Consider the following 27,849-nt stretch of genomic DNA (forward strand, 5'->3'; position numbering starts at 1 on the left):
AGCAGTGTTGAGGAGGAGAGCTTGGAGTGGTTTGTCCACTAAAAAACACATAAGGAAAGGACTGGAACGTAGCTTAGTGAGTGTCTGGCATGCTCGAAGGCCTGGCTTCAACCTCTAGTGCCACATCAACCAGTCCCGGTGGAGCACACCTGTGATCCGAGCACTTGGGCGTGGAGGCAGGAGGATCAAGAGTTCAAAGTCATCTCCAGCATCAGAGCAAGGCTAGCCTAGGAAATGTGAGCGGCCATCCCAAAACAAGACAAAAATACACGTTAGTGGAAAATTTATCGTCTGAGAGGAAAGGACTTCATGTGTTTAACAGAGAGAACTCTTAAAGTGATCAATACATTTAGCTGTTTAAATTTCCTCCCCTGTCCCCCACCACCCCCTATCCCATCCCCTTTCTGCTCCCCAGGGAGGGTGAGGCCTTCCATGGGGGATCTTCGAAGTCTGTCATATCATTTGGAGCAGGGTGTAGGCCCTCCCCTGCGTGGCTCCCAAAGTCCATTTGTGTACTAGGGATAAATACTGATCTACTACCAGAGGCCCCATTGATTGCCCAGGTCTCCTAACTGACACCCATGATCAGAAGGTCTGGAACAGTCCTATGCTGGTTTCCCAGCTATCAGTCTGGGGTCCATGAGCAACCCATTGTTCAGGTCAGCTGTTTAACTCTTGATGTTGATTTTTTTAAGGTGGTTTCTGTTTTTGTTTTTTTGGGTTTGTTTTGTTTTTTAGTTTTTCAAGGCAGGCTTTCTCTGTGTGGCCCTGGCTGTCCTGGAACTCACTTTGTAGACCAGGCTGGCCTCAAACTCAGTGAGATCCGTCTGCCCTTGCCTCCTCAGTTCTGGGATCAAAGGTGTGTGCCACCACCGCTCAGCCAAAACCATTAGATTTTTAAAACTGAACACCAAAGATCAGCATTACCCACAAATACGATGAAGAATTCAAGGTTGCACATTAGTAACATTGAACAAATGGTCCTGGGAGTCAGGAGAGGGACAATTGGGGTAAGGAGTTCAAAGGGTCCACTCTGAGGGCCGCTGTCACCCAGGCAGCATTCAGACTTACAGTTCACTCCCAAACTACCGGGTCATCCTATCACATTAACTGTTTTTCTAAAAGTTAATATTCCAGTACTAACCAGGAGATGGGGGGTCGGGGGAAGGAGGCATTTTCACACTATCCTGGAAAGAGAACAATTGGTTAAATTTTCTAGGTCATGAGATGTGTGTCTAGATCTTCAAAACTGTGTGTGTCCTTTTGCCCTTTTCTGCCCATCGAAGGCTTCCCAGGAAAACATCTCAGAACCTCTACCTGGTGCATGGAGACTTTCTTTTTGCAGTGTTTTTGTATGCCTCAAAAAAAAAAACCCAATTAAGTCTCAAGTTGTCCAGGCTGCCGTCAAACTGGCTACGTAGCCGAGGACAGCCTGGGAGTCTTGTACCTCTTGACTTTGCCTCATAAGTGCTGGGATACAATTGTGGGGCGCCATGCCCAGACCATAGTGCTTTTTACAACAATGAAACACTAGAAACAACTTAAGAGTCTGGCAGAAGAAAGCTCTAGTAAGTTATGGTTTGTATCGTTTGATAAGATGCTATCTAGGTAATAGAAATGGTGTTTATAAAGATCCATATCTAATGATATTAAAAGTACAAAAACAGACTATAATGGCCACATACAAAGTATTTAGGGTCAAGTTAAATATATATATATATATATATATATATATCAACAAACCTCAGTGGCTAAAAAATAAAGTCCAAATGCCAATGCATTCAGAGCATTCACCCTGGGAGTGTCACAGTTGGGGGACTTCTGTTTGTTTGTTTCATTGTGTTTTCTGTTCCCTAAACGTGGACTGTTGGGCATGATTTACTTCATGCTTGCTGCTGCCCTGCCATGATGACACAGTTCATAGGTCAAGTAGCTCACCCCGAGAAGCCTAGGTAGCATTATTTATTCCTGGGGCAGAGGGTTGAGTTCTTGATGGGCAGTCATGGTTCCTGACCCTATGGATCCCACTCTGCCCGAGTCTTTCTCTCCATCCTCCTCTTCCCACTGCTCCTGACATTTTCTTTTTCCTTCTTTTTGGGGGGGGGTGAGAAGGAAGACAGGGTCTCATGTGTCCAAGGCTGGCTTTGAACTCAGTATAGCTAAGGATGAACTTGAGCTTCTAACCCTCCTGCCTTCACCTCTCCAGCACCGGGCTATAAGCATGCTCCACCACACCAGGTTTTTGTGGTTCTGGAGACAAAACCAGGGTCCATCCATGGTAGGCCAGTGAAGGACGGCCTCACCCCTGCTCCTGCCCTTCTCTTGGTTAAGGCTTTTAATTGGTTAAGTTCGGGAGATTACAATAGGAGCCCGACCTGTCTGCCCGCTGTCAAGTCCTTCTGTTTGGTCTCCCCAAGCCAATATATAATAATTATCACAGTATATAGAATATGTAGGCATGCTCTTCAACTCAAAGACTAGAATCTTTAGTCTTTAGAATCAACTCCAGAGCTGGGCAGTGGTTGTGCACAGCTTTAGTCCCAGCACTCTGGAGGCAGAGGCAGGCAGATCTCTGAATTTGGGGTCAACCTGGTCTACAGAGTGAGAGCCAGGACAGCCAGGACTACATAGTGAGACTCTGTCTTCAAAAACCAGAAACCAGAAACAAACAAACAAAACTCCAGGTTCCTCAAACTTCTAGGGTCTTCCACCACCCAGCCACGCCCACCACTATTATATAACCAATACCAGACAGACTGTTTGAACAGTCCTGAGGTTGAGGAACCAAGGCTCATCCACAAATGCTGGGGTGGGGGAGAAGGCGGGGCATCACACTGAGGCTTTGTGTACACTAAGGATGCGCACTACCCCCAGCTCTAGTCCCCCCCCCCCCCCCGGCAAATCTTAAACCAGGCTACCCTTTATGTGAAGACAAAATGCAAACTAATGCTTCCATGATCGTTCTCTATATAGCAAGTGTAGGTTGCCACTCAAGAAGAGGAGGAACATGAATTCTTTGCATATACTGATTATATGAAGAGACTTGATGTACTGTCGTGCATATTCAAACAAGTAAAAACGGCTTTCTCCTAGACAGAACCAAAAGCTAATGTGCCAGTGAGAGCATTAAACATTTAATACCGATTCCGCCAGAGCCTCTGCAGTGATGTTTCTTGTGATTAAAAATGTCCATAGCTGACAGCCTCTTCGAATCCTTCCTCTGCTTGTGGAATGACAATTCAAAATTGGCATCATCCTGTTAAAAATAGCCCTCGCAGCATCTAGGTATTTAAAGCCCACGGGAGGACTTTGATCATGAACATTTGGAGAACTGTCTGTTAGGATCTTTTTTTCTCCTGCCCCTCTGTATCTCCCTGCCCAACACCCTGATCTCTTCCTTGTCATGGGTGGGAGCCTGAAAGAGCAACATTTTCACATCAGGCAGCGTCTTCCTAGCATGATAAGGGTATCTATTTGTGGTTTGCTCCTGTCGGTGTGAACCCTGGATATGGATCCCCATGAGCCCCAGAGGCACCTCCTCGCGGCCACTGACTTCCTGCATTGTCACTCTGACACTGCCATAGGGGGTCCTGATTCGTGAGTGTCTGACCCCCAAGGACGCCAGTTGTGAGCAGGGGGAAGATGGGGGCATTTCCAGATGCCACGGAGCAAAACCCCAGCATTTCCCATGCGTCTCTCCTTCCTCTCATTCTCTTTCCAGATGAGCCTAGTGTCCCTAGGAAACAGGGGAACAGGGAAGGGAATGGCAGTGCCGAGTGAGACAGGTCCTCAAGGGGCACCGGGGGTGGGCCTCAGCGTGCAACATGACATATTAGACCGTCTCTGGGGTCCCCATGTCTGCTGTTCTGCACCAGTCCAGGACTGAGAACCGAGGATGCAGACCAGGACGTGGGGCTGCTTCAGCCTGAGGACCCAGCCTGGCCTCAGCATTGCCTCCTAGGAGGATCCGAAGCTGGTGGGAGAGTGGGCCGACCCTTCAGAACGTGCACTGCAGACTCCTGCTAGGTGCGGAGGGGCGCTCTTCCTAAGCTGGAGCCAAAACTGTCCTCCCTGCTCCCAGACTTCTTAAAAACGCGTTTCAATTCAGGAATGGGCTGACTAAATATACACAGACCTTTGAGGGACGACCCGCATCCCTGACCCCAGGTCCATCTCGTCTCCCGTCTGGGTGGGGCTCCCAGCCGGCTCTTCCCGCTCTTCTCCTTGCGCTCCAGACCTTTTCCTGGGTTCTCTGGCTACTTCTGACTGGAATGAAGTGTCCAAGCAGAACCAGCCCTCCCAGGAACTCCATCGAAGGACTTCTCACTTGACTCACAGGCACCAGGAACCCTGGGTATTTTCCTTCTGTGTTGGTTCCTGATCTTGGCTTCTTCCGGTTGTAACCTGCCCAGCGTCTTCCCCTGCTGCCCGAGGTTCCGGGTCACGTGTGTCCTGTCTTCTTCATCTTCCATGTGGGAAGTCCACATGGTATATTTGGGGTTGATGTTTGCTGCTGCTGCAACTTGTACCTTCCCCCACAGCCCAGCTTCATCCTAGCCCACTCTTCTCCAAGTATCCAAGAAGGCCAGCTTGGACTCGGACCTATTACTACTCTGGACCCCTTGAATGAAGAACTTAGGTCTCTGATGGTGGTAACCTTGTCATGGGAATCCTGTTGATGGACAGTACCCCCCAAATCCCATGCCCTGGTCTAAGAGCATAGGACTGACAGGCAAGGCACATGGGGAAGGTGGTGATAACACAGAACAAATGCCAGGCGTTGGTGACGCACGCCTTTAATCCCAGCATTCGGGAGGCAGAGGCAGGCGGATCTCTGTGAGTTCAAAACCAGCCTGGTCTACAGAGTGAGTTCCAGGACAGGCTCCAAAGCTACAGAGAAACCCTGTCTTGAAAAACAAAAACAACAAACAAACAAACAAACAAACAAAAACCATAGGACAAACACTGAGATCTTTTGGGGGGTAGTGTCCAAATTCAAGTGCCATTTGTAGCATTGGGATCAGAAATGGAGCATCAAGGGTACTTATGCCCTATGTTTATTTCTTTATATTTCTATTTCAATTCTACTGTTATGTTTTTTCACTTTATACCAAAATCTCTAGTCTTGGTCAATAGTCTATTTTTTTTCTAATAAAGAATATGTTTTTTTCTTTCTTATCAGGATATTCTAGATATGCCTCCCCCCACCCTGAAAAAGCAATGATGTTCTAGGACTTGGGAGGTCTTCTAGTTTCTTCTCTTGCCTCCCACCTCACCCCTTCCTTATTTACTTCATTTAAGTTCTGTTATAAGTAAGATGCCAGCAGAAAAATGCTAGCATGATCCATTGACAAGGGGGGGTAGATTTCTCTTTGCCTACCGTTATTTTCTAACCATCACTGGGTGACTTGAGCATGTCCAGGTGTCCCTACAGGGAAGCCTCCCTGCACCCCCTGGTGCTTGTCCTCTCTGGCCTGACCCTTCCTGACCCTTCTGGCAGGGGCCCCAGCCTGTCAGCCAGTTTTCTTTTCCAGCTGGGTGACTTGAACTCTCTGAAATGCCAGGCCTGCAGGAGGTGTCTTAGCTGTGACCATGCCAGTCTGTGGAGATCAAGGTTATAGAGGATGGGGCACGTCTATCCTGGTTAGGAGGAATGCCAAGCCAGCGCTCCCACTCACCAAATGACTTCTAAGAGTCAATGCTGTCTTTGTGTTCCTAAGCCACCACAGAGCTGGGGCTGCGGGCTCTGTGATAGTGTGCCTAACAAGCACGGGCAAAGCCCTGCGTTCCACCCTAACCCCCCAAGAAAAAGGACCTTATAGATAAAGGGATGACATGATCCAGTTTTCAGTATATTCAGAAATGACTATTTCATAATCCTTAATAATTGAATCTAGTAATATTCAAGGATTTAATATTTAGCTCAGCTCATAGAGATTAGAGAAATAAATTTCATAAAAGTGGAAAAGATTCAGAGTATAAAGGCTTTTTTAATGGCTATTTTGTACAGAAGTAAGTGCAAGGGTGTTTAAGAACTGGTGCTCGATGTCTGTTTAGAACCAAACCTAAGGTCTGGAGAGATGGCTCCGTAGGTAAGATCACAGGATGCTCTCCCAGAGGACCTGGGTTTGATCTCCAGCCCCCACAGGGCAGCTCACAACCGTCTGAAATTGCATTTCCAGGGAATTCGATGTCCTCTTCAGGCCCCCACGGGCACCAGGCACACCCATGGTGCACAGAGAAGCATGCAGGCAGAATACACGTATGCATAAAACAAATAAATCTTTAAAAAATTAAAAACAGACTTAGAAGACACTGTGGATTCTGTTACTTTGTGTGGATGTGGAAAGTTGTCTTGGCTCAGGTGGCTTACTACACGGTTTCTGTAGCTGGATGGCCACCACAATAAGCACCGTTAAGGCCTGGATGAGGCCAGGTGGTCCCTCTCAGGCATTTGCTTTATTGACCCAAACTTTTTTTTTTTAAGACCAAAACAAAAAAAAAAAAAAGATCAAGAGTTTATAAATATCTGCTCCCTGTTCAAAGATGAATCTGATCTGGATTGATCGCTGGGCTCGTTCTTTGTTGAATATGTAGCACGTGAACTTGACCGGGAAGCCTTAACATCCTTCAGCACCCCTCTCTGTGTCACCTGACTCTCAGTTCCGTGCTGGAGTGAGCACGTGTCAGAAGCACGGCACGGACACGGGCAGCCCACAGAGGCATCTCCTTCCCCAGATGCTGCCCTATCCAGGGGTGACAGCGGGAGAGGGCAGGGCAAGACTGAGTGACGCCTCTGTGCCTCTGTCCTCAGGTACGTGTGCATCGCCATGGAGGCGCTGGACCAGCTGCTCATGGCCTGTCACTGCCAGAGCATCAACCTCTTCGTGGAGAGCTTCCTGAAAATGGTGGCCAAGCTGCTCGAGTCGGAGAAGCCCAACCTGCAGATCCTCGGCACCAACTCGGTGAGGGCTGGGGCTGGGCATGCTCTCGTTGGGATGGGTTAGATGACTCTGGATTGGGCTGTTTCAGAATCACTTGATTTCTGACTCATGCTGTGGTGGACCCCAGCCATAACATATTTCATTGGTACTTTGTAACTGTTGCAACGTAAACATCTGATATGCAGATATCTGATATGGGACCCCCCCAAAGGGGTCTCCCCCACAGGTTGAGAACCGCTGCCCTAAGCACAATATGCTCTCTTTATGTGTGCAAAGAGGCATTGAGTTTTTAATTTCAGTAAATATACTATTTACGTGGGCATATAATAAAATACTAAAAAATAAAACCCACTGAAGCTGGAGAAGTGTCTCGGTTTGATTCCCAGCGCCCATCTGGGGCTGCTCACAACCTACCTGTGACTCTAGCTCTAGGGAAATCTCTGGATTCCTCAGGCACCTGCGCTCATGTGCAGACACACACATGTATGCATGTAATTAAATATAATATAGTAAATCTCAAATATAAAAGTCATGGACTGGGTACGATGACACACACCTTTCATCCTAGCACTGGGGAGGCAAAGGCAGGTAGGTATGTGTGAGTTCAAGGCCAGCCAAGGCTTCATAATGAAACCCACCTCTCAAATAAATAAGGTCCTGCTCTTTAGACTGAGGACTAACTTTTTTCCCCTGATAAGTTGTTATCATAAATAATTATCAGTTTGGACCCAAGAAGTGGGAAGGCATGGCTGAACCTGGGTCATTCTGTGGGGATTGGAGGTGCCCAGGGCCCTTCCGACTCAGCATTCCATGGGACACCACTGAAAGCTGGTCTCGGCTATATGCCCGTTAGCAATAATGCCCACACATGAAGACCCCAGACAAGTGAAGACTGTGGGGATGCAAGAAGCGGGCTGTGGACTTAGCCCCGCCCCTTCCCACTGGCTGATTTCTGTGGGCTTTGGCATTTCTACCAAAATCTCAAGTGATTGGACTTAGTCTCTGCGGGTCCCCTGGGCTCGGTTGCTGGTTACCGTTCAAGCAGATGCTACCCCGACATGCTACGGTTTATGAGAGAAGGCAGTAGGCACGCTAAGAAGTTCCACTGTAACATGTGTGTAAGTATTCTCCATGTCACGGTGCTCTCTTTAAGCTTGCCTTTGTCTTAGGCCCTCCTCTTAGCACATACTTTAAGCTCCGGATCTTTTTTTTATATATATAATAACAGCCTCTCAGCGTGTTGTAGCAAGGGGTGCGTAATGTCGGCACTGTACTCTTTTTTTTTTAAAGATTTATTTATTTATTAAATATACATTGTTCTGTCTGCATGCATCCTTCAGGCCAGAAGAGGGCAGTGCCAGATCTCATTATGGATGGTTGTGAGCCATCATGTGGTTGCTGGGAATTGAACTCAGGACCTCTGGAAGAACAGTCAGTGTCTTAACCTCTGAGCCATCTCTCTAGCCCCAAAGCTCCGGATCTTTAAGCCGTTTACATGTCACTATTTTATAGCTTTAGTGAGTCCTTTATCTTTCTGCAGTGAGAATAGAAAAGTAGCAGGTTTTTCCCTCGGTGCTCCCAGCTAGGTGTTTCTGAATATTTCCTTAACTTCTTTATATTTATTGATTTCCTTGGTGTGTGTGTGTGTGTGTGTGTGTGTGTGTGTGTGTGTGTGTGTGTGTGTGGACATGAATTTGCCATAGTGAGCATGTCAAAATCAGAGGACAAATCACAAATGTCACTTCTCTTCTCAACACCTTCCTGGTCCCGGGGTTTGAACTCAGGTCATCAGGCTTGGCAGCAAGCCCCTGTGCCTGCTGACCCATCTTGCTAACCCTATTTCTGAATTTTTAATCACACCGGTCATGACTTTTTTCCTGCTCTATGGAAGAGTGGCTTTAACTGGAAGAAAGTCTTCTACGTTTTCTTCAAATGACCCAAAGTGACAGTCCTTCCCTTCCCCTCCCCTTCGCCCCAGCTGCCTTTGACAAATTGCATATACAGCAGCCAAGGGTGAAGCCCTTTGTCACGTTGCCCTGGCAACAGCTTCGTGTACTCTTTTAGTTGTCTTGTTTAAGATAACTACAGTCTGGGAAAGAACATCTGCATGGAAAATAAACTAGTCATCCTGGATCCACAGAGGGGCCACAGAGCAGGTGGCCGACAGCTCTTGCTTTTCTCAAAGTAAATCCTAGCCCAGGACAGGTATTTATGCCACCTTCTCTGAATCCATCCCCCCAGTGACTCAGTGCCTTAGCAGGCTGCCGAATGACATGTCATGACGGCTGTGCTGTGGCCGTGAAGATTAGCATGGGTGGCAACCCTGAGGAGTTCAGTTGAACCTGCAGTGGGCTGGGATTCCAGCTTAGAGGCAGCCTTTCCTAGTGTTGTTCATCTGGACGCCCTGGCCAGCTGTCTATGCCAAGGACCCCCGGAAAGCCCCGCTTCACATCATGTTGGGCTTGCATGTTGTTGCTGTACCTGCCTCGCTCTGCCCTGGGACACTTAGCCCAGGAGTGGCAACACGGTCTTCACGGGGATCTGAACCTTCGTGGGCACTGAGGAGGCTGGAGGGAGAGGAAGGAGAGGTTGTGGGTCCTTTCTTCTTTGCCCGCATCCAACTCTTTCGACTGTGTATTATGTAGTCACTGAAGCATTTTTAACTTAGATACGGTTTCGCTGCCAGCAGAAGAAAAGAGGGATCAGATGCGGTAGGGTGTACTGGTGCTCTCGGTGCTCAGCGGGCCGTGGGAGGAGGATCTTGGGTTCGAGGCCAGGCTAAGCTACACAGTAAAGTGCTTATCTCAAGAACAAATCAATCAATCAATTAATTAATAAGGAGAAGGGAGCAGATGATATGAACGCCAAGACAGCATTGGTTGTAAAATCTGTCTAGTTGGGTTGGTCTTGGTGAGGCAAAGAGGAGGTGAAGGTAGCAAAAAGACTAGCAGTCCCCAGGCTGCAAAGGAGGTGAGGTCCCGCTGTTCTGTGCTGTCTGACAACAGAGAGTTACTCAGTGCCTTTGTAGACCGGGGAAGGGCTAGCTCTGCTTGCAGACCGTTTGCTGGTGCCAGAGTGAGCCCAGCAAGGCTTGGATTCCCTTTTCAGGCCAGGGGAGAGCTGTTTGTGCAGTCACTATGTAGAGCAGACTCTCTCTGTTACCCAAGCCCTTAATCACCCTCCGCTCTCCACACACGTTTGTGAGAGGCTGGTGATCCTCTCCTGCAAGCCTGGCGCCCTTTGCTATATAGAAAGAGCAGGACCTTTGATCTTGAGAGGGTGGCCCTAGCAGTGCGCCCCTGGCCTTTGAAATGTCACATGTTCAGAATTGTCAGTTTGTTGTCATGGAGACCTTCATCATGGCAATTTTTTAAAAAGGAAAAAGAAACAAAATTCGACTTTATTCTTTCATGATTTCATACATTAAGTACTAGCACTTTAATAAAAACCATGTCTGGGGCTGGAGAGATGGCTCAGTGGTTATGAGCACTGTTGGCTCTTCAAGCGCGCCCCACATTAAGATGCTGGCTACCTTTTATAGCTTCAGCACCAGGAGATCTGATGCCCTCTGCTGGCCTTCTCAGGCACCTACATCCATGTGTATATCCCCACATGGCACATGCAAACATAAATACAGAACTAAAATAGCTCTTAAAGGGTGACAGGCGCTGGGTGTCGGTGGTTCACGCCTTTAATGCCAGCACTCGGGAGGCAGAGACAGGAGGATCTCTGTGAGTTCAAGGCCAGCCTGGTCTACAGAGTGAGTTCCACAACCGGCTCCAAAACAATACAGAGAAACCCTGTCTCAAAAAAAAAAAAGTGACAGTCAGGGTGGGTGGTCATTCTGGTCATTGGGTGCATAAAAGGCAAGTATTCATTAATTCCATTTTAAAGATGGAACAGTTGAGGCCAAGGGAGCTTAAGTGACTTGCTGCCGGCCACCCTATTGCTAACTGGAGGAGTTAGAATTCGAATATATAGTTGGGCTCCAATCCCATCCTGGAAATACTAACAGGGGGTACCAGGTACAGTGGCAGTTTGTATTCCTAGCACCTAGGAGGTAGAGGAAGGAGAGTCATTAATTTCAAGCCATTTTGAGCAGCAAAGCAAGACCTTGTTTTGGGGGTTTTGTTGTTGTTTTGTTTTGGTGGTTTTGTGTTTTTTTGTGAGTTTTTCGGATTTTTTGCCAAATTAAAAAAAAACACACACACACACAGAAGGCTGGGCAGGCTACAGGTCAGCGTAGAGAGCTTTTTTGGTGTTCCCCAGCACTGCAAAAGCAAAGAAGGAAGGAAAGAGGGAAAGTCTCATATAGAGTCCTGTGCTGGTCGGAATGAGAACGGTCCCCACAGACTATAGGAAGTGGCACTATTAGGGCATGTGACCTCATTGGAATGGGTGTGGTTTTGTCAGAGGAAGAGTGTCACGGGGGAGGGGCTTTGAGGTTTCAGAAACTCAAGCCAGGCCCAGTGTCACTCTCTTCCTGCTGCCTGCTGTGTCCAGAGCCTTGGAACCTGTCGCTTTATAAGGGAACAGGGCATCTAGAGTTGTGTGTAACTCGGGGGTCTGGAGATTCTGTGCTGCATTATCTGGGCTCGGGGGCTAGAGCGGTTCTAAATGCTGTCACACACGTCTTGTGAGAGAAGGATGTCACATGGGAGGAGGCCAGCAGGACAGGGATAACGAGTCCTTGAAAAAAAATCACAGCGTGTGAGGGCAAGAGCACAGGGCTTTGTTGAATGTGTCTCTCAGAACACACTGCCATCAACTTCTCTTTTGCCTATGGCCTTCCCACCGACACTTGACGTTTCAGATGAGGCACGGAAGGCAGGTGTGGTGCTTCATACCTGTAGTCCTGGCACTTGCAGTCTGAAGCAGGAGGATTGTGAGTTCAAGGTTAGCCTGGACCATATAGCAAGTCCTCTTCTAGGTGGGAGGAACAACACCAAAAGGAGTTGGCATGACTGACCTGGCTGTCTGTGATGGAAATTCCTGTGCCTAAATTGCTTCCTGAAGGACTTTTTTCCCCCAAGACAGGGTTTCACTGTGTTGTACAGCATTGTATATCCCTGGTTGTCCTGGATTTCACTCTGTAGACCAGGCTGGCTTCAAACTCACAGAGATCCGCCTGCCTCTGCCTCCCGAGTGCTGGGATTAAAAGTGCGCGCCACCACCGCCTGGATTCCTCAAGGACTGTTACTTCTTGGTGCCTATTGCATACATGAGAGCTTGCTGCTGAGCAAGGTGTACGTTAAGCAGAAGCAAACACGCTTTACGGACAGTCTACCTGAAGTTTGTTTTGATGACCAAGTGGGACAGGGCGATGCCCAGAGGCCAGAGTGCATCTCGAGTGGAGTTCTGTTTCCTGAGTGGCATGCGGAGTGCTGTGCTCCTAGTGGTACCCGGGATGTGTCTCTGTGTCATCCCCATGGATGGCGCTCCCTGTGACCACATAGCTGAATCCCGTAGAGGCTGGGAAAGTTAATTCCCCGAGAATAAGTGATAATATGCATTGCATTCAAGCAGCCTTGGATTTTCTTTTAATATGCATGTGTGTGTGTGTGTGTGTATGCCAACCAATATTTGAGAAATTACATATTTTCAACCTAAGCTCTCTTCTTGAGACAGGGTCTTATGTAGCCGAGCCAGCCTCATGCTTGCTACGTAGCTGAGGATGTCTGTAAACCTCTGATCCTCCTGCCTCCAGATCACAAACCTGCGTTGCCACACTTGGTTTATCCCATTCTGGGGGAGGGATCCACGGTTTATGCACGCTAAGCAAGCACTCTGTCAATTGAGCTGCATCTCTAACCCATTAATCTAATCTTCTTCTGGAGCTGTTTGGGAATACTAACATAGCATCAAGCAAAATACATTGTATTAGTCCTTAGCGGTTTATTTTGTGTGCCACGCTTTGCTTCTCTGAGGGATGTGACTGGAAGGAATTCTCTTCAGAACTGGAAGCATACAGTGCAATGCAATCCAGCCACTGAGAACGCTGCTGAGAAGTAAGGGTTAACTAAAGCTGGGCATGGGGCAAGCACCTGTAACCCTAACAGCTGGAGGTAAAGGTAGGAGGAGCAAGCTCAGGAACAGCTCATCTGCTGGTGAGATCTTGTCCCATAGAGAAAGGGGGACAACCAAAATGGCAAACTTCAAGCACTCGAAATTTCGACCGTGCAATACGATTCCAGTTTGGAAGTCCAATGTTCAGATTTGCACTCCTGTCTCAAAATTCAGTCGAGGAGGCGCCCCATGCATTGAGCCAGCTCTCCTGCAGGCCGAGCCTTGTGCCTCGTTCACTGCATTCAGCCCCCAGGTCCTTGTGCAGCAGTGTACAGGGGGAGCCGCCACTGGCTTTCCCTTCCCTCCTCTGCCCCCTCAACAGGAAAGGTCACAGCTCCCCGCCTTTTGTGTATAGGAAAGCTGACAACGTCTGGACTCGGGTCTCCCAAGGGTGCTGTTATAGGCAAGAGCTGGTCCCCGAGGCCTGGGTCTGTGGGGTTTTTTGTAGCAGGTGTTTGGGACACTCAGCATCACGGGGCGGAGTGACTACCTCTCATGCAGATCCTCTCCTCTGTCCCGATAGTTTGTGAAGTTCGCCAACATTGAAGAGGACACCCCCTCTTATCACCGGAGCTACGACTTCTTTGTATCCCGGTTTAGTGAGATGTGCCACTCCAGCCACGATGACTTGGAAATCAAGACTAAGTGAGTAGAGGGAGACAAGGGGCCTACGGGGCCCCCAGCAGAATCCTCAAGGGGCCTTGAGCACTAGCTGACCAGTCTGCCTTCCTTGAGTCTCCTTCTGGCCTGCTGTTGCCATGGTGGGTGGGTGTTAATCAGAGTGGGGCCAGAAAATAGTGGTCCCCTGAGCTGAACTTGAGGGCCAGGAACAAAACACACAAGTGTGTGCATACACACACACACACACACACACACACACCTTCCACTCACTCTGTTAAAAATGTGCGCTTGCACAGACAACCTGCTCGCCAGGATCTACACCCACCAATAGAGCCCAAGTCCTAACACTGGTTCTTCCCCCCTCCGCCTCCTGGGTCCTCCTACCTACCAGTCCTTCTGCCATGCTGCCGAGGACATGTAGGACACTCTTGCCGCAGACCTTCTGCATTGTCTGTGCCATGTCGGAAGCCTTCTTCCGTGGTCTCAGAGCTCGCTGCCTCCCCGCTGCCATAGCCTCCCTGAGTGCCCGCGCTCACCCCATTCCTTCTGTATCTTGCTCTGCCCCCTCTACGTGATTAAATCCCCCTTTAACAACTTCCATCGTTCCTCCCTCGTGTCTGGCCCCTTGTCTGTCTCTCCCCGCTAGCTTCTAAGCTGCAGGAGGGCAAGGGTCGTGTTGCTCATTAATGCATCCCAATCGGGTCAGAGCCCACGGGGAGGACCAGCTGGAGGAGCCTTTGCGAGCGGTCACATCCCTCAGTCTGGAACTGAGCTCCTCTCTGGGAGGGCAGCAGCGATGCTCAGGGTGTGGAGATGCCTGGGTCTCTTTCCTTACAGAATCCGAATGTCTGGCATCAAAGGCCTGCAAGGGGTGGTGAGGAAGACAGTGAACGATGAGCTGCAGGCCAACATCTGGGACCCACAGCACATGGACAAGATCGTCCCGTCTCTGCTCTTCAATCTGCAGCACGTGGAGGAGGCGGAGAGGTGACTGGGGGTGGGGTGCCCCTCTCTGAGTGGCTTCTTCCCCCCCCGGCTTGGACTGGGGGGCAAAACCCAGATCCTGGGACAGGAATCTTGGCTTCGTGGCTTGTTCTGCCTTGAGAACAAGGCTGGCTCCTTGGACTCTTTGGATCTGGCTCCTGCCAGCCTCTGAGCCCCTTCAGTTCTCAAATAAGAAAGCAAGAGAGGCAATGAGTCTGTGTTGCCTCAGGATACATGTTAAGCTGGTCAGGACACAAGAGACAGACTATCCTGGTGCCCCTCCTGAAGCAGCTAAGGGGGTGGAAATGCCTCTCATGGTTCCAAATGCCAAAGACTTTCCCTCGTCCCTTCCTGGTGTTGCTCTAGACCTTAAAACATGACTGCTTGAGCATCCATGCCACTCAAGACTTGCAGATACCGGATCTTAACCTCAGAGCCCCCAAAGCATCCGACTCATCCGGTCCCCTGACCCCTATTTTCCCCTGTAGAATGGGATGGAGAGAAAAGTTCCCTTTGCTGTCCCCCACCTTGATTTTGTGCCTAGATGCTCAGTAAAAATGCACTCCTCTGGGTCTGTTGAACTAGCCGAGGAAAGTAAGTGTGCCCCCTGGTGGGTGTGTCTGACATAACAGCTCACCAATCTGGGGCTGGGATCTCTAAGAAGGACGGTTCTTTTCAGAGAAGGTACCCTCTGATTTGCATATTGTTAAGTCACGCCCTAGCCAATCACTGTTCCTTTCCTTTTGTCTCTCTCTTCCATCCTGTCTGCCTCTTTCCTCTTTGCGGTTCCCATTTCCCTCCTCTCTGAACCCTGAAGTATATATAGACCCTTGTGGTCTGCAGGCCTCCCGCAGAGCCAATCCAGCCCACCCTGAAGTGTTCCCAGGAAAATAGCTCTATGTCTCCCCCAGTCTTCTACTCCCAGCTTCCTTACCCTGTTTAATTCCTGACAGCCATGGCTATTCTACGACCTGGTGTAGCGTCTCTCAAATTAATCCCTGGTTGTCCTGAACAGAAGCTGAAAGGTAGACAGTCCTGGCTCACAGCTTGGCACCCATCCTTTATCCACCTGGCTCTGTCTCCACAGCCGGTCTCCCTCGCCCCTCCAAGCACCAGAGAAGGAAAAGGAGAACCCAGCCGAGCTGGCCGAGAGGTGCCTGCGGGAGCTGCTGGGCCGGGCAGCTTTCGGCAATATCAAAAACGCCATCAAGCCCGTTCTCATGTGAGTTGAGTGCCCAACCCCACGCAGGCAATGTTCCACTCCCAGGTCCCCGGTACCTCCTGGTCAGCTGCTTGGGTCCCCTCTGCAGCTGCTGTGCTGTGAAGTCAGCCCCCTTTCCGTGTCTGCACGCCCTGTGTCATACAGCAAGGCCACCGCACAGTGGCCACCTGCTGTTTGTAGTGATGGGTAGGACGGTACCCAAAACTGAACAAAGGTGCCAGCTTCATTCCTTGTGCCAAGCTATGCAGCCCATCCCGTAAACCCTCAAGCTATGCAGCCCATCCCGTAAGCTCTTCCTTGACTGAGAGCAGCAAGGGGCTCTCGGAGGTGTCATTGGCCCTCCAAGCTCAGCTCTACTCCTTACCTAGTCACCCTCCCTGATCCATGTTTTCTCCCTTACAGCCACCTGGATAACCATTCTCTTTGGGAACCCAAGGTGTTCGCCACCCGTTGCTTTAAAATCATCATGTACTCAATTCAGGTATGGTAGGTAGCTTCCCTGCTCCAGCTTGCCCCCCCCCATGTTGTCCCCTTCCAACCCCCCCCCCCGGCACTTCCGGGTGCAGGACATTGCAGAAAGCAAAAAGTCACTTGTCCTCTGACTTCCGCCAGAGACCCTAGCAGCCACAGATCCTGCAGTATCACCTGGCTGTGAAGAAAAGCTAGTTTAATGTTTAGTACATCCTAGGCCAGCATTTTATGAAACAAGTGAAAACGAAATCCTAGAGAAAAATTAAATCTCCCAAAAAGACAAGCAGCTTGCACCCCCTGGTTTTCGGAGCCTTCCGACTGCTACAGGCTTACGTTCCTTCTGGCCCGCCCTCCTCTCAGCAACAGTTATTATCAGATGCGTCTTGACCTGGGCCCCGGCCACACTGTGTGCAGCACGGAGCTGAACCATGTGGCTTCTCATGGTCCTTGCCAGTAAGACCTGGGGACAGGGGAAAACGAAGAACAATATTTTGAAATGGATTTGTGGCCCAATTGAAGGAAAAGGAATCAGGAAAAAAAAATGTGCAAGCGCAGACTCGCTAGGATTTGGCTCGGTGTTTGTGGGCCTGAGCCTGGATGGGGGTTGGGGAGCGCAGCGAGAAAGAGTGCGCGCTCTGGGTGCCACGTGCAGTACCCACTGGCTGTGGCATGTCATTTGGGCTCACCCTCGGCCTCTGGGTCCCCGCAGAGGGTGCCGGGCCTTTGGGGGTGGTGGTTTGGGGACCATCACGTCTTCCTCCCCCACAGCCGCAGCACTCCCACCTGGTTATCCAGCAGCTCCTGAGCCACCTGGACGCCAACAGCCGCAGCGCGGCGACTGTGCGCGCAGGCATCGTGGAGGTCTTATCGGAAGCTGCGGTTATCGCCGCCACCGGCTCTGTCGGTAAGACGGTTCAGAGCAGACGACAAGGGGCAGGAGGGAGGGGCAGATGTTGGATTTTAGGACCGACTGGCCGAGCGGGCTGGAGTTTAAGGGAGAGCGGGAGGGATGCCTGTCCTGACTTGCGGGTCCCTCCCTCTTGGCGCCCAGGGCCCACGGTGCTGGAGATGTTCAACACCCTGCTGCGGCAGCTGCGGCTCAGCATCGACTACGCGCTAACCGGGAGCTACGACGGCGCTGTGAGCCTGGGCACCAAGATCATCAAGGAGCATGAGGAGCGCATGTTCCAGGAGGCGGTCATCAAGACCATAGGTGCGGAGAGGATGGGGTGGGCCTGGGAGGGGCCATTGAGGCTTGGGGGCGGGATCAGGGGGAGGAGCGAGCGACGATCTGGAGGCGGAGCTAAGGGAGCAGAGCCTATGAACCAAGGCCTAGCACGGGGCAGAGGAGATGATGGGTGAGGCTTGGAAAGGGGCGGGGACGTGGGGGAGGGACTTAGGAAGGGGAGGGGGTCTGATGAGTCTTGGAGCTGAATGAGGCTCTGGGGAGAGGTTGTCAGGGTCCTAGGGTGCTGGCCTGAGGAGGGCAGGATCTGTGGGACAAGACTATGACAGTGCTGAAAGGAGGGACCCTGGCAAAGCTTGGAGAGGGAAGAGCTCTAGGGGGAGGAGTTAGTCTGGGGACTAAGGAAGGGAAGGGGTCTTGGGAGAGTGGAGAGGAACCTAGACTAGATAGAGATGACCCTTGTAAGAGGACCAGGCCTCCCCTGTAGTATCTGCTGTATGACTGTCTTGTTATTTAGGGACATGGAGACAGCCCATGATACACATGCCTGGCTGGCCCCTGAGCAAATCTGTCTGGGTTTCTCCACCAGGTCTTCCTACAAGGAAGACTATTCCTGTGTCTGGGGTCTCATTAGGCATACCTAGTGCTTCCAGGGTGGGGAGGAGGGGATTAAGGAAGAGAAGAGGAAAGGAAGAAAGCTGTGGAGACTATCTGTGCCCCGGGTGTGGAGAGATCTGAAACCACAATTACCACAGACTCCTCACTCTCAGAGGTCTCTGTACCTGCGCCACAGACTCACTGCCAGGGCAGGAACAATGAAACCACAGCGCTGCCCTGCGCCCCAGGCCCTATCCCCCAGTAGAGGAGCCCTGGTGGTGACCACAGCCTCAGTAACAAGGGAAGAAGTGGCATCTAGAAGAGTCCTCTGGAATCCTCCATGCTTCCTTCCCCAAGAGGCAATGTCACAGCAGACTGCCTGGGCAGGTCTCCCAGGGCCTGTGCTACCCCTGGGCGTCAGTGAGCCTAACTCTCTACCCATTCAACTAACACGTGCTGAGCCTGGGACACCGCTAACGCTCCGTTCTCTTCCCCACAGGCTCTTTTGCCAGCACTCTGCCCACTTACCAGCGCTCGGAGGTGATCCTCTTCATCATGAGCAAAGTCCCGATACCCTCCCTGCACCACCCGGTGGAGACCGGAAGGACAGGGTTAGTCCGCTCCCTTCTTTCTCCCAGCCTGGACTGCCTGGTTCCCCGTTATCCACTTCCGTAGATCTTCTCTTGACTCAAAAGCCCCTCAGCAGTGGGGATAGTGGGTCCCACGGCCATTTTCCAGGCTCCCCCCTCACTTTAGGGAAATCACGGGCCCCCAGTCTGGCTTCCTGGGTAACCCCACAAGATAAGCCTCCTGGTGAGAAAACTCATTGGTGGAGAACTGAGGAAGGCGGGGAGCACCCTATTGCCATCCTGCTGAGTGCTCCTGTCTCTGGCCCACAGGGAGAATAGGAACCGACTGACCCAGATCATGCTGTTGAAGTCTCTTCTTCAGGTGAGCGCCCCTGCACCCATCCCTGCTCTGCCTCCGTGGGGCACAGCTCCTTTCAGGGAACCAAGACAAGGCAGTAATGTGTGTTACATACTGCCCAGATGTGCCCAGCCACTAAAGGGGTAAGGGAGGGGCTGAAACCCAGCCTGAGCTCCACCAAGTTGTTCAGAGCAGGGTGAAAGATAATGCTTTTGTTTGTTTGTTTGTTTTGTTTTTGTTTTTTGAGACAAGGTTCTCTGTAATAGCACTGGCTATATTGTATCTCCCTTTGTAGACCCGGCTGGCCTCGAACTCACAAAGATCCACCTGCTTCTGCCTCCAGAGTGCCGGGACTAAAGGCATGCGCCACCACTGCCTGACTTAATGTGTGTGTGTGTGTGTGTGTGTGTGTGTGTGTGTGTGTGTGTTTTATCCATGTGCCAACTGATCAGCCTTGTCACTATAACCTTGTGGGTCTTGAGATAATTCCTCCCCCTCTGCCCACCTGGTACCCTTCCCTAGGTCCTGTCCCTCTGGCTCCCCCATTTTACCATTGACATTCATGTCTGTCACCTTTCAGCCACCACCTTCTTCCTCTATGTTTTCTATGCTTCTTTGTATCTCAGCTTTCATTGCTGGGATGTAGTTCTGTTGTTCACAAACACCATTCCCATGATCAATTGGTTAAAATACGTAGGCTCCCCAGGGAGTGTGAGGGTCAGTGCTTGAGATTCTGATAATCTCTATGTATGTGTGGGTACAAATATAAATATTTATGATTTATTTAGGGCCTCCGTCTGTGACCCTGGTTGGTCTTGAACTTAACATAGCCTATGCTGGCATCAAACTCAGATCCTCCTGCCTCAACCAGCTAAGTGTCGGAATTGTAGGCATACCTGCACGGTCATACCCCAGCTTTGAAATTTGTTTGTGTAATAAGCTCCCTGCCCTAGCCTAAACTTTGGACATCTCACGACTAGGTTATTCTCTTCAATGTTTCTGTGTTCAATCATCATAAACACCAGAAGAATTTTCTGGAAATACCATTTTCTAGTTTTGACCCTTATTTCAGAGATCTCATTTTCTCATGTGAACATCTAAATTTCAGACTTTTCAGAGCAAGTTCCCAAGGTCCTTTCTCTCTCTAGACCAACTTGTAGGTCATGACCTCTTTGGATTGAATGACCCTCTCATGAGGGTCACCAAGGACCATTGGAAAATGGACATTTACATTATAATTCATAACAGTAGCAAAATCAGAGCTATGAAGTAGCAACGAAAATAATTCCATAGTTGGGGTCACCAAAGCATGGGGTACTGTATTAAAGGGTCACAGCATCAGGAAGGTCAAGAACCACTGCTCTAGATCATTCGTTATACCAACCAGCTCCCATCTCTGTTCCCAACAAGCCAGTCTGTACAGACCCCCTCACTCCATGCAAGCCTTCTCTTCGCCACCCTCATCCGGATTCTGCGTTTGTTTGGCCACTCTGCTTGGGATGGTAGTATTGGGGATTGAACCCAGGACTTCTCACATGTTAGGCAGATACCCCTCCACTGAGTATCCTTTCCCAAAGCCCTTTTGTTCTTATATTTCCCATATCTAGTTGTCTATTCTCTCCTTGGTCTTTGTAATCTTTTAGTTTTGCCTAGTTGACCCTTGTTAATTTGTACCCAGTATCTTACACGACAGTCTGAGGAACACTCATGTGCCCCTTCACCATGCTCTGGGGCTGGGCTGGCTCCATGGAAACCTTCTCGATCATTCTGCAGCATGGACTTAACAGAAAATGCCCTTTGCCACTGTTGAGCATTTGGCATCATGTGTGATGTGTCCACCTGTGCTGACTGATTTGAGTCAGAAGGCCCCATTATCACAGTGCTGCGCTGACTGTCGGGTATGTGATGGACTCTGTCACCCAGCTGTGAGGTCCTCTGCCCTCTAAGTTCCTGTGACTCCTAGTCTTAAAGCATCGTAATAAAACAGCTGGACACTCACCAGATGTTCGCTGGCCAGCTAGAACTTTCACAGATTCCCTGACTCTTGCCTTTCTCTGGTGCTAATCCTAATTCACTTTTAACACTTACTGCCCCTGCATACTGTCCCCATATTCCTACATGCCAACTGAGCTGCACTGAGTAGGTTTTCCAGGTGGATATTCAGGGGGCTCTATGCAGAGGATGGACACTTTACACCAGAATTCTGGCTGCTTCTCCATCTCATCTCTGCACCGAGAGTGATGGTGTTCCTAAGCACACCTGTCCCGGGCTCCTCACAGGTATCCACAGGATTCCAGTGCAACAACATGATGTCAGCCCTGCCCAGCAACTTCCTTGACCGTCTTCTCTCCACTGCCCTCATGGAAGATGCGGAAATCCGCCTCTTCGTTCTGGAGATTCTCATCAGTTTCATTGATCGCCATGGCAACCGCCACAAATTCTCTACCATCAGGTGAGCGGAAGGTCTCTCCTCCAGCAGATGTGACGGGGAGCCCCCAGTCACCTGTCTTCTTGGCCAGCACCGTGACACCGGGGGCGGGGAGGGAGGAGGACAGCTGGGATGCGGTGAGAGCCGCTAGAGTTCATCATCCCGGCTTTAGTCAAGGAGAGCAGGAGTCAGCGTGTGCTTGTGCCTGGGCTGGGGGCTGGAGAGAGTGTGCATCAGCATAAAGTTTAAGAGAAAGAAACAGGCATGTGAGAACTTTGGAGAAGATGGAGGCGGGGTTAAGAGCCAAGGCCAACCTACAACAGTGGGGATAAAGCCTGGTGACACCATGTGAACTCAAGTTGGCCTCACACAGGGGGCTAAGAGGCTCCTCTGTCCCTTCATAGCACCCTTGGTGACATCTCGGTCCTGAAGTTGAAAGTGGACAAGTGCTCCCGGCAGGACACTGTCTTCATGAAGAAGGTGAATATGACCAGCAGACACAGCGAGCCCCAGCGGAAGTCAGGCTTATTAGTCCCAGTCTTTCAGCATCTAAGTCACTGTGTGGCCATTGGTCCCAGAGCCTGCCCCCTTGTCCTTCAGTTGGCCAGGTTAACCACTTGCTGAGGATGGAGATGGGGGACCACACACAGCTGTCACCTCCCCTTCAGATGGGCCCTCCACCCTGGACCCACCCCACTGACCACAGCTGTCCTCTGCCCCTGCTCCTGTTCCCAGCACTCCCAGCAGCTGTACAGGCACATCTACCTGAGCTGTAAGGAGGAGACCAACATCCAGAAGCACTACGAGGCACTCTACGGCCTGCTGGCGCTCATCAGCATTGAGCTGGCCAATGAGGAGGTGATGGTGGACCTCATCCGACTGGTGCTGGCTGTTCAGGTGGGGCCGGATGCGGGGAGGACTGGATGGGGATCTCGAGTAGGGGCCTCTCTAGCCAGGTACAGACAGGGATACTCTGCTGCACTTGACAGTTGTTTTGGTGACAGTTATTTTATTGTCTGGGGACATTGAACTCTAGTTGGCCATTCCTCCATGAAGACCCCAAACCATGATCTTGTCTGGGAAGCCCCAGAAAACAAATTAATCCATGACTCTTGTTCATCATTAAGGTAAAGAGGACACAAGGTCACCCAGAATCACCCCTGACCCCCTAGCATTCATGTCCCTCACAGGGTCTCTGAGTGCTACTCCAAGAACTCCCAAGGGGGCATCCAAAAGCCCCAAGTGATCCAGAAACATGTATTCATCTAAAAATCCTCTCGCTGTTGGGTTAGTTGTTCAGAACTGTCTCTGGTGCGTTTTTTAAAAATGCAGTTACCCAGACTGGGAAGCCACAGTGTCCCGAGCCTGGGACCTGTCTTTTACAAGCCTCCATTGTGATCCGCCGGCAGCCAATGTGGTACTAGGTAGGACCAGAGACCTTCAAGGTCTGCCTGGGTAGTAGTGCATAGCCGCAGAAGTCGGGGTGGGTCCTTCAGTCCTCAAAGGCTGCAGTCTCCGGGTCCCGAAGCCAAGCAGGCATCATATTCTTAAACTTAGTGGCAGGCATCTTAGGTCATCTTTGTGACCATGCTAGATCCTGCAGGCCAGCCTAGATGTCACAGTTGTCTTTGTTTACCCTAAGAGGTAGGATTCAAGACTCCTTTGCGTCCCAATCTCCTGGTGACCCTCACAGATTTTAGCACATGGACCCAGTTCAACAAGACAACCGATCGCCTCAGCTTCAGTTTTGCTGAAGGAGATGGCAGCTAAATGATGGGGCTAACGCTAATGAGGAGGGTTTGGGCAGTGGCGGTCACTATAGCCAAAACCACAGAGTGGCGAGATGGGTTATTGCCTCTATGCTCATAGGGGTTTACAGCCTCCAGCTCATGAGTTACTCCAGGGAGCATTCTCTCTAGCTTTATGAGGAGGACTTCTGCCTTTCAGAAGGCTATAGGACAAAGATTTAGTCTAGAAAGATGAGCCTGAGGAGACTGGGAAGAGGTCATGTGGGGGGTGTAGACTTTAGTGGGGTATGTCAGGGGAAAAAACTCCGGGAGTCTGTCTATGTTACCACAGGACGTGGCCCAAGTCAATGAAGAGAATCTGCCTGCCTACAACCGCTGTGCGCTCTACGCCCTGGGTGCGGCCTACCTGAACCTCATCAGCCAACTCACGACGGTGCCTGCCTTCTGCCAGCACATCCATGAGGTTGGTGTCCTCGTGACCTCAAGATCTCAGTGAGCCCTGGAACATTAGACTTAGGCTTTGGAGGAAGCATTCAACTAAAGATCCTCTGTCCTCAGGTTCCTGAATAAAGAAAGGGGTCTCACACCTGCCTGCTACCCACTGTCCTAAGGAAGCATGAGACACACACTCTTCCAGCCATGTGATCGAAAGCAACTTAATAGGAGGTTGCGTCGTATACATAAATCCCTGGGTCCAATTCCCAGGCCACATAAATCTGGGTATGGTAACATAAGCCTATAATTGCAGCTCTCAAGAAGTCTCAGTGGCAGAGACACCTTGGCATTGCAAGTCTAAGGCGAAACCTGGGCTACATGAGATTTCTCTCCCTATCAAAAAAAAAAAAAAAGTTCTAGAAGCCAAGCGTAGTGATACATGTAGACCTGGGATCCCAGCCGTTCAGGAGGCTGACAATAGTGGATATCCAGGTCAAGGCCAGTCTGGGCAACACTGAAGCTGTCTTATGGTAAAAGCCCTTGCCGTGCAAGCCTGATGAACTTGAGTTCAACCCTGGAACTCATATTAAGAAATCCAAATGCAGCAGTACACACCTAGCTCTCAGCACACCTATGGAAAAATGGGAGTCGGAGACAAAAATGAGACATAAGCTCATGGGTCAAATAGCCTGGAGTATACACTGCAGTGGCAAAATCCAGACAGACCCGGCCCCAACAAGGTGGAAGGCAAGAACCAGCTCCCAAAACCTCTACACAGAACTGTAGCATGTGCATGCCCCCAACACACACACACACACACACACACACACACACATACACACACACACACACACAATGTGCACGCACCAAAACAAAAAAGGCAAGATTTTTGTCATGAACACTCCAGTACCACAAAAGCCAAAGCAGAACTGTGAACCACAGTTATGCAAATTAAATACTGTGAACATTTCTCACATTTGCTAATCAAAATCATATTCCTGTACTGAATATTTTTAAAGCAAATTCCAGCTCCCCGTGCATAAATTTAACTTATATATCGGTATGCAGAGACAGAGAGAGAGAGAGAGAGAGAGACAGAACAAGAACAGTGGCTTTTCCCTCCAATGCTGCCACGCTGTCACTTAACTGATTAAATTTTGAATCTCTCCCCATCTTGGTATTATCTAGTAGCCAATCTCGTCAATGAATCCCAGTTGTTGCATAAAGGTCTTTTAAAAAATTCAGAAGGCAACTGGAGAGATGGCTCAGTGGTTAAGAACACTGGCTACTATTGCAGAGGACCTGGGTTCCATTCCCAGAACCCACATGGTAGCTTACAACTAACTGTCTATAGCTCCAGTTCCAGGGGATCTGACGCCTCTCCTGACCGTCACAGATACCAAACATGAGCATAGTACATATATATGTATACAGGCAAAGCCTTCATATACATAAAAATATTTTTAAGTCAGAAAAAAATCCTTTTTTTTTTTTTTTTGGTTTTTTGAGATAGGGTTTCTCTGTGTTGTTTTGGAGGCTGTTCTGTAGACCAGGCTGGCCTCGAACTCACAGAGATCCACCTGCTTCTGCCTCCTGAGTGCTGGGATTAAAGGCGTGTGCCACCAACACCCAGCCCAGAAAAAAAATCCTTTTAGGTGGATAGGACATCTAGAATTAACCTTAAAATCCCAGATCTCTGCTGGCTTAAGATGGCTTGGGGGCATGAGGGCAGATGCTGTGTCATTGTGCCAGTGACTTCCCAAAGCATTGGCTTTCACAGACTCTGGCTGATAAGGAAGTACAAGAAATCCTCTCTGTGGGAGATACGGGGGGGGGGGGGGCTGTTGCCGTCACAATCACACACCTGCATGCCACCTATCTCTGGCTCCTCACCACTTCTTCCAAAAACCCTTGCAAAGGCTCTTGAGGAGACCTCAAGCTGTCCATCAGCCACTTTTACCTCAGCCAGACCCGGCACTCTTGGCAGCTGAGCTCCCTTTCCGCTTGCGGAAGTCGAAAGCACAGGACTAAGAAAGAAACCCTGGCCTCTCGGGGAACAAGTGCCCTGCACTCGGAGGACACTTGACACACGTGCGTCATTAATGGCGACAGCTTGAGCAGCTCTGACGGCGACTGGGGACCTGCATTTTCCCTGGAGAAACTCTGTGCTGCATCTCCCAGGAGGCTGGGGGCCGGGGGGGGGGGGTGAAAGAGAGGCTGCCTTCGTCCCTCCTGCTCTGAGCCACCCGACCCTGCTGGATCCAGACCTCATCGTTTGTTTCCTTCCGAACTCCAGGTCATAGAGACCAGGAAGAAAGAAGCACCATACATGCTTCCCGAAGACGTGTTTGTGGAGCGGCCCAGGTAAGCACGGTGGGGGCTGAGGGTGCATTCAAACACGCAAGAGCGGGCAGTATGAGGCCAGGCAAGGGCACACATCGGGGACTTGGACCCTGCCTGAGATCTCCAAGTCCCGGGCAGAGTTGGCCCCCATCACATTACCATAGTCCCCCCATGGCTGCTGTACCAACACGCCTCAGGCTGGGACTGCCGTACTGCATAGGTGATGCAGTCTCCAGGAGCTTTGGTAAACCCAGGGGGAGTGCACCCTAGAAGAGTTACCCCCGACAGGCCCCTGCCTTCAGCTCCCTTCAGACAGTGCTGTGGACCAGTATCGATTCCACAGGAGCGGAACTCCAGGGAAAGACATTCTGAAAAACAAGGTGTCCAGCATCGGGACACGACCTTCTAAGTCGTGACCTCTCCGTTCTCTTCCTGGCAAAGGAGAAAATGTGGATGTTGCCTAAGGAACAACACCCAGCGTTGACCTCTGGTCTCCGCATACCTGCACGCACACGTATGCATGCACACACATACACACACCCAAAATTAATCCCAGAACACTGTTGGGGGAGGGACATTCAGTGTGTGAGAGTAAATGTGTGCAACTTAAAGAGTCTGCATAAAATGTAGAGCAGTGGGTGTTCTTGGAAAGGGGCTGGGGGGATTTCCTTCTATTTCTCTGTCATTTTGCATAGTGAATATGGTGCTATTGTGATAAAGGCATCCAGGGATTGTTCTGGCTGCCCACAGTCCTACTCCGCCTCTTCTTTGTCCTTCAGGCTGTCTCAGAATCTGGATGGCGTGGTGATAGAGTTTCTCTTCCGCCAGAGTAAAATCAGTGAAGTCCTGGCAGGCAGCGGCTACAATTCGGACAGGCTCTGCCTGCCCTACAGCCCTCAGCTGACAGGTAAGAGCTCTGGGAAAGGCTTCCAGCCTACCTCTGCCTTTCCTGCCAGGCAAGAGCCCTAGGGTAAGGGGGTGTGGACAGCTGAATCACGTGTGGTGGCCTCTTAGAAGTTATCTAAGAGCTGAAAGACACATAGCAGAATTTATGGTGAGATCCCTATTTTGATGCTCCTTCTCCTCAGTTTTGGATCTCAGAAAGCAACTGACCGAGAGTTGATAGCCTGGTTGATAGAGGGCTGGTCTATAGTTAGAAAGAGCACCCATGGGCTGTAGAACCAGGGACCCATTTCAAGACATCTGTGCTACTTACTTCTCTAAAAACACATTTGGGCAAGTCTCTGGAAACCCCCGAGTTACTGGATTACAAAATCCCTGCATTAAAGGGTTATGTGGAGGTGTGTGGAGTAATGAAATCAGATGCCCTTCAGGACACTGTACGCATGACCATTCCTGGTGCTGTTAGTGGAGGCAACCAGCTTATACTAGTTGACGTGTGCTTTCTGGTCTGAAGCAGCTTCTTTCTGTTCACACATGGTTGTAAAAAGTCTTAACCCAAAGCAGCAACCTGACCACTCTAAGATGGGTGGAGAAGGCCCACAGCAAACGCAAGCTTCTGGAAGCTCCAAGGGTGGCCTACCGATGTATTGAACCAGTGCAGACTGGGACCAATGGCTTGGCAAGGACTGGGAAACCCAGCTTCTGGCCTCTTCTTTTCCAGATGAAGATCGCTTGTCCAAGAGGAAGAGCATTGGAGAGACCATTTCCCTTCAGGTAGAGGTGGAATCGCGGAACAGCCCAGAGAAAGAGGAGGTGAGTGTCTGGGCACTACTGGGTGTCTTACAGTGCAGTAAGGGATCTGTGGACATTAGTTTTCTCGAGTACATCCATATTCTTACTGGTTCTTCTATTCCCAGTTGAAAGATAAAAGTACTTCTTCTACCATGAGAATATCATTTTAAAACAACAACAAA

The 27,849-nt window shown here is 50.2% G+C and overlaps 1 protein-coding gene across 2 annotated transcripts in view; it reads left to right on the forward strand.

Annotated features, from left to right (window-relative positions):
- Efr3b (EFR3 homolog B) overlaps positions 1 to 27,849 on the forward strand; it is a 73,653-nt gene that overhangs the window by 35,456 nt on the left and 10,348 nt on the right. For both annotated transcript variants that reach the window (XM_013119873.3, XM_040730743.1), the window contains exons 4-19: positions 6,815 to 6,965; positions 13,534 to 13,655; positions 14,469 to 14,618; positions 15,703 to 15,837; positions 16,240 to 16,318; positions 17,077 to 17,212; positions 17,360 to 17,521; positions 18,591 to 18,702; positions 18,991 to 19,042; positions 21,298 to 21,470; positions 21,851 to 21,926; positions 22,182 to 22,343; positions 23,526 to 23,657; positions 25,926 to 25,993; positions 26,752 to 26,879; positions 27,597 to 27,688. In XM_013119873.3, the coding sequence (XP_012975327.1) occupies positions 6,815 to 6,965; positions 13,534 to 13,655; positions 14,469 to 14,618; positions 15,703 to 15,837; positions 16,240 to 16,318; positions 17,077 to 17,212; positions 17,360 to 17,521; positions 18,591 to 18,702; positions 18,991 to 19,042; positions 21,298 to 21,470; positions 21,851 to 21,926; positions 22,182 to 22,343; positions 23,526 to 23,657; positions 25,926 to 25,993; positions 26,752 to 26,879; positions 27,597 to 27,688 (1,930 nt within the window). The remainder of the gene's footprint in view (positions 1 to 6,814; positions 6,966 to 13,533; positions 13,656 to 14,468; positions 14,619 to 15,702; positions 15,838 to 16,239; positions 16,319 to 17,076; positions 17,213 to 17,359; positions 17,522 to 18,590; positions 18,703 to 18,990; positions 19,043 to 21,297; positions 21,471 to 21,850; positions 21,927 to 22,181; positions 22,344 to 23,525; positions 23,658 to 25,925; positions 25,994 to 26,751; positions 26,880 to 27,596; positions 27,689 to 27,849) is intronic.

This window comes from Mesocricetus auratus, unplaced genomic scaffold (assembly GCF_017639785.1).
Source record: "Mesocricetus auratus isolate SY011 unplaced genomic scaffold, BCM_Maur_2.0 Super-Scaffold_100024, whole genome shotgun sequence".
NCBI classification, from domain to species: Eukaryota; Metazoa; Chordata; class Mammalia; order Rodentia; family Cricetidae; genus Mesocricetus; species Mesocricetus auratus.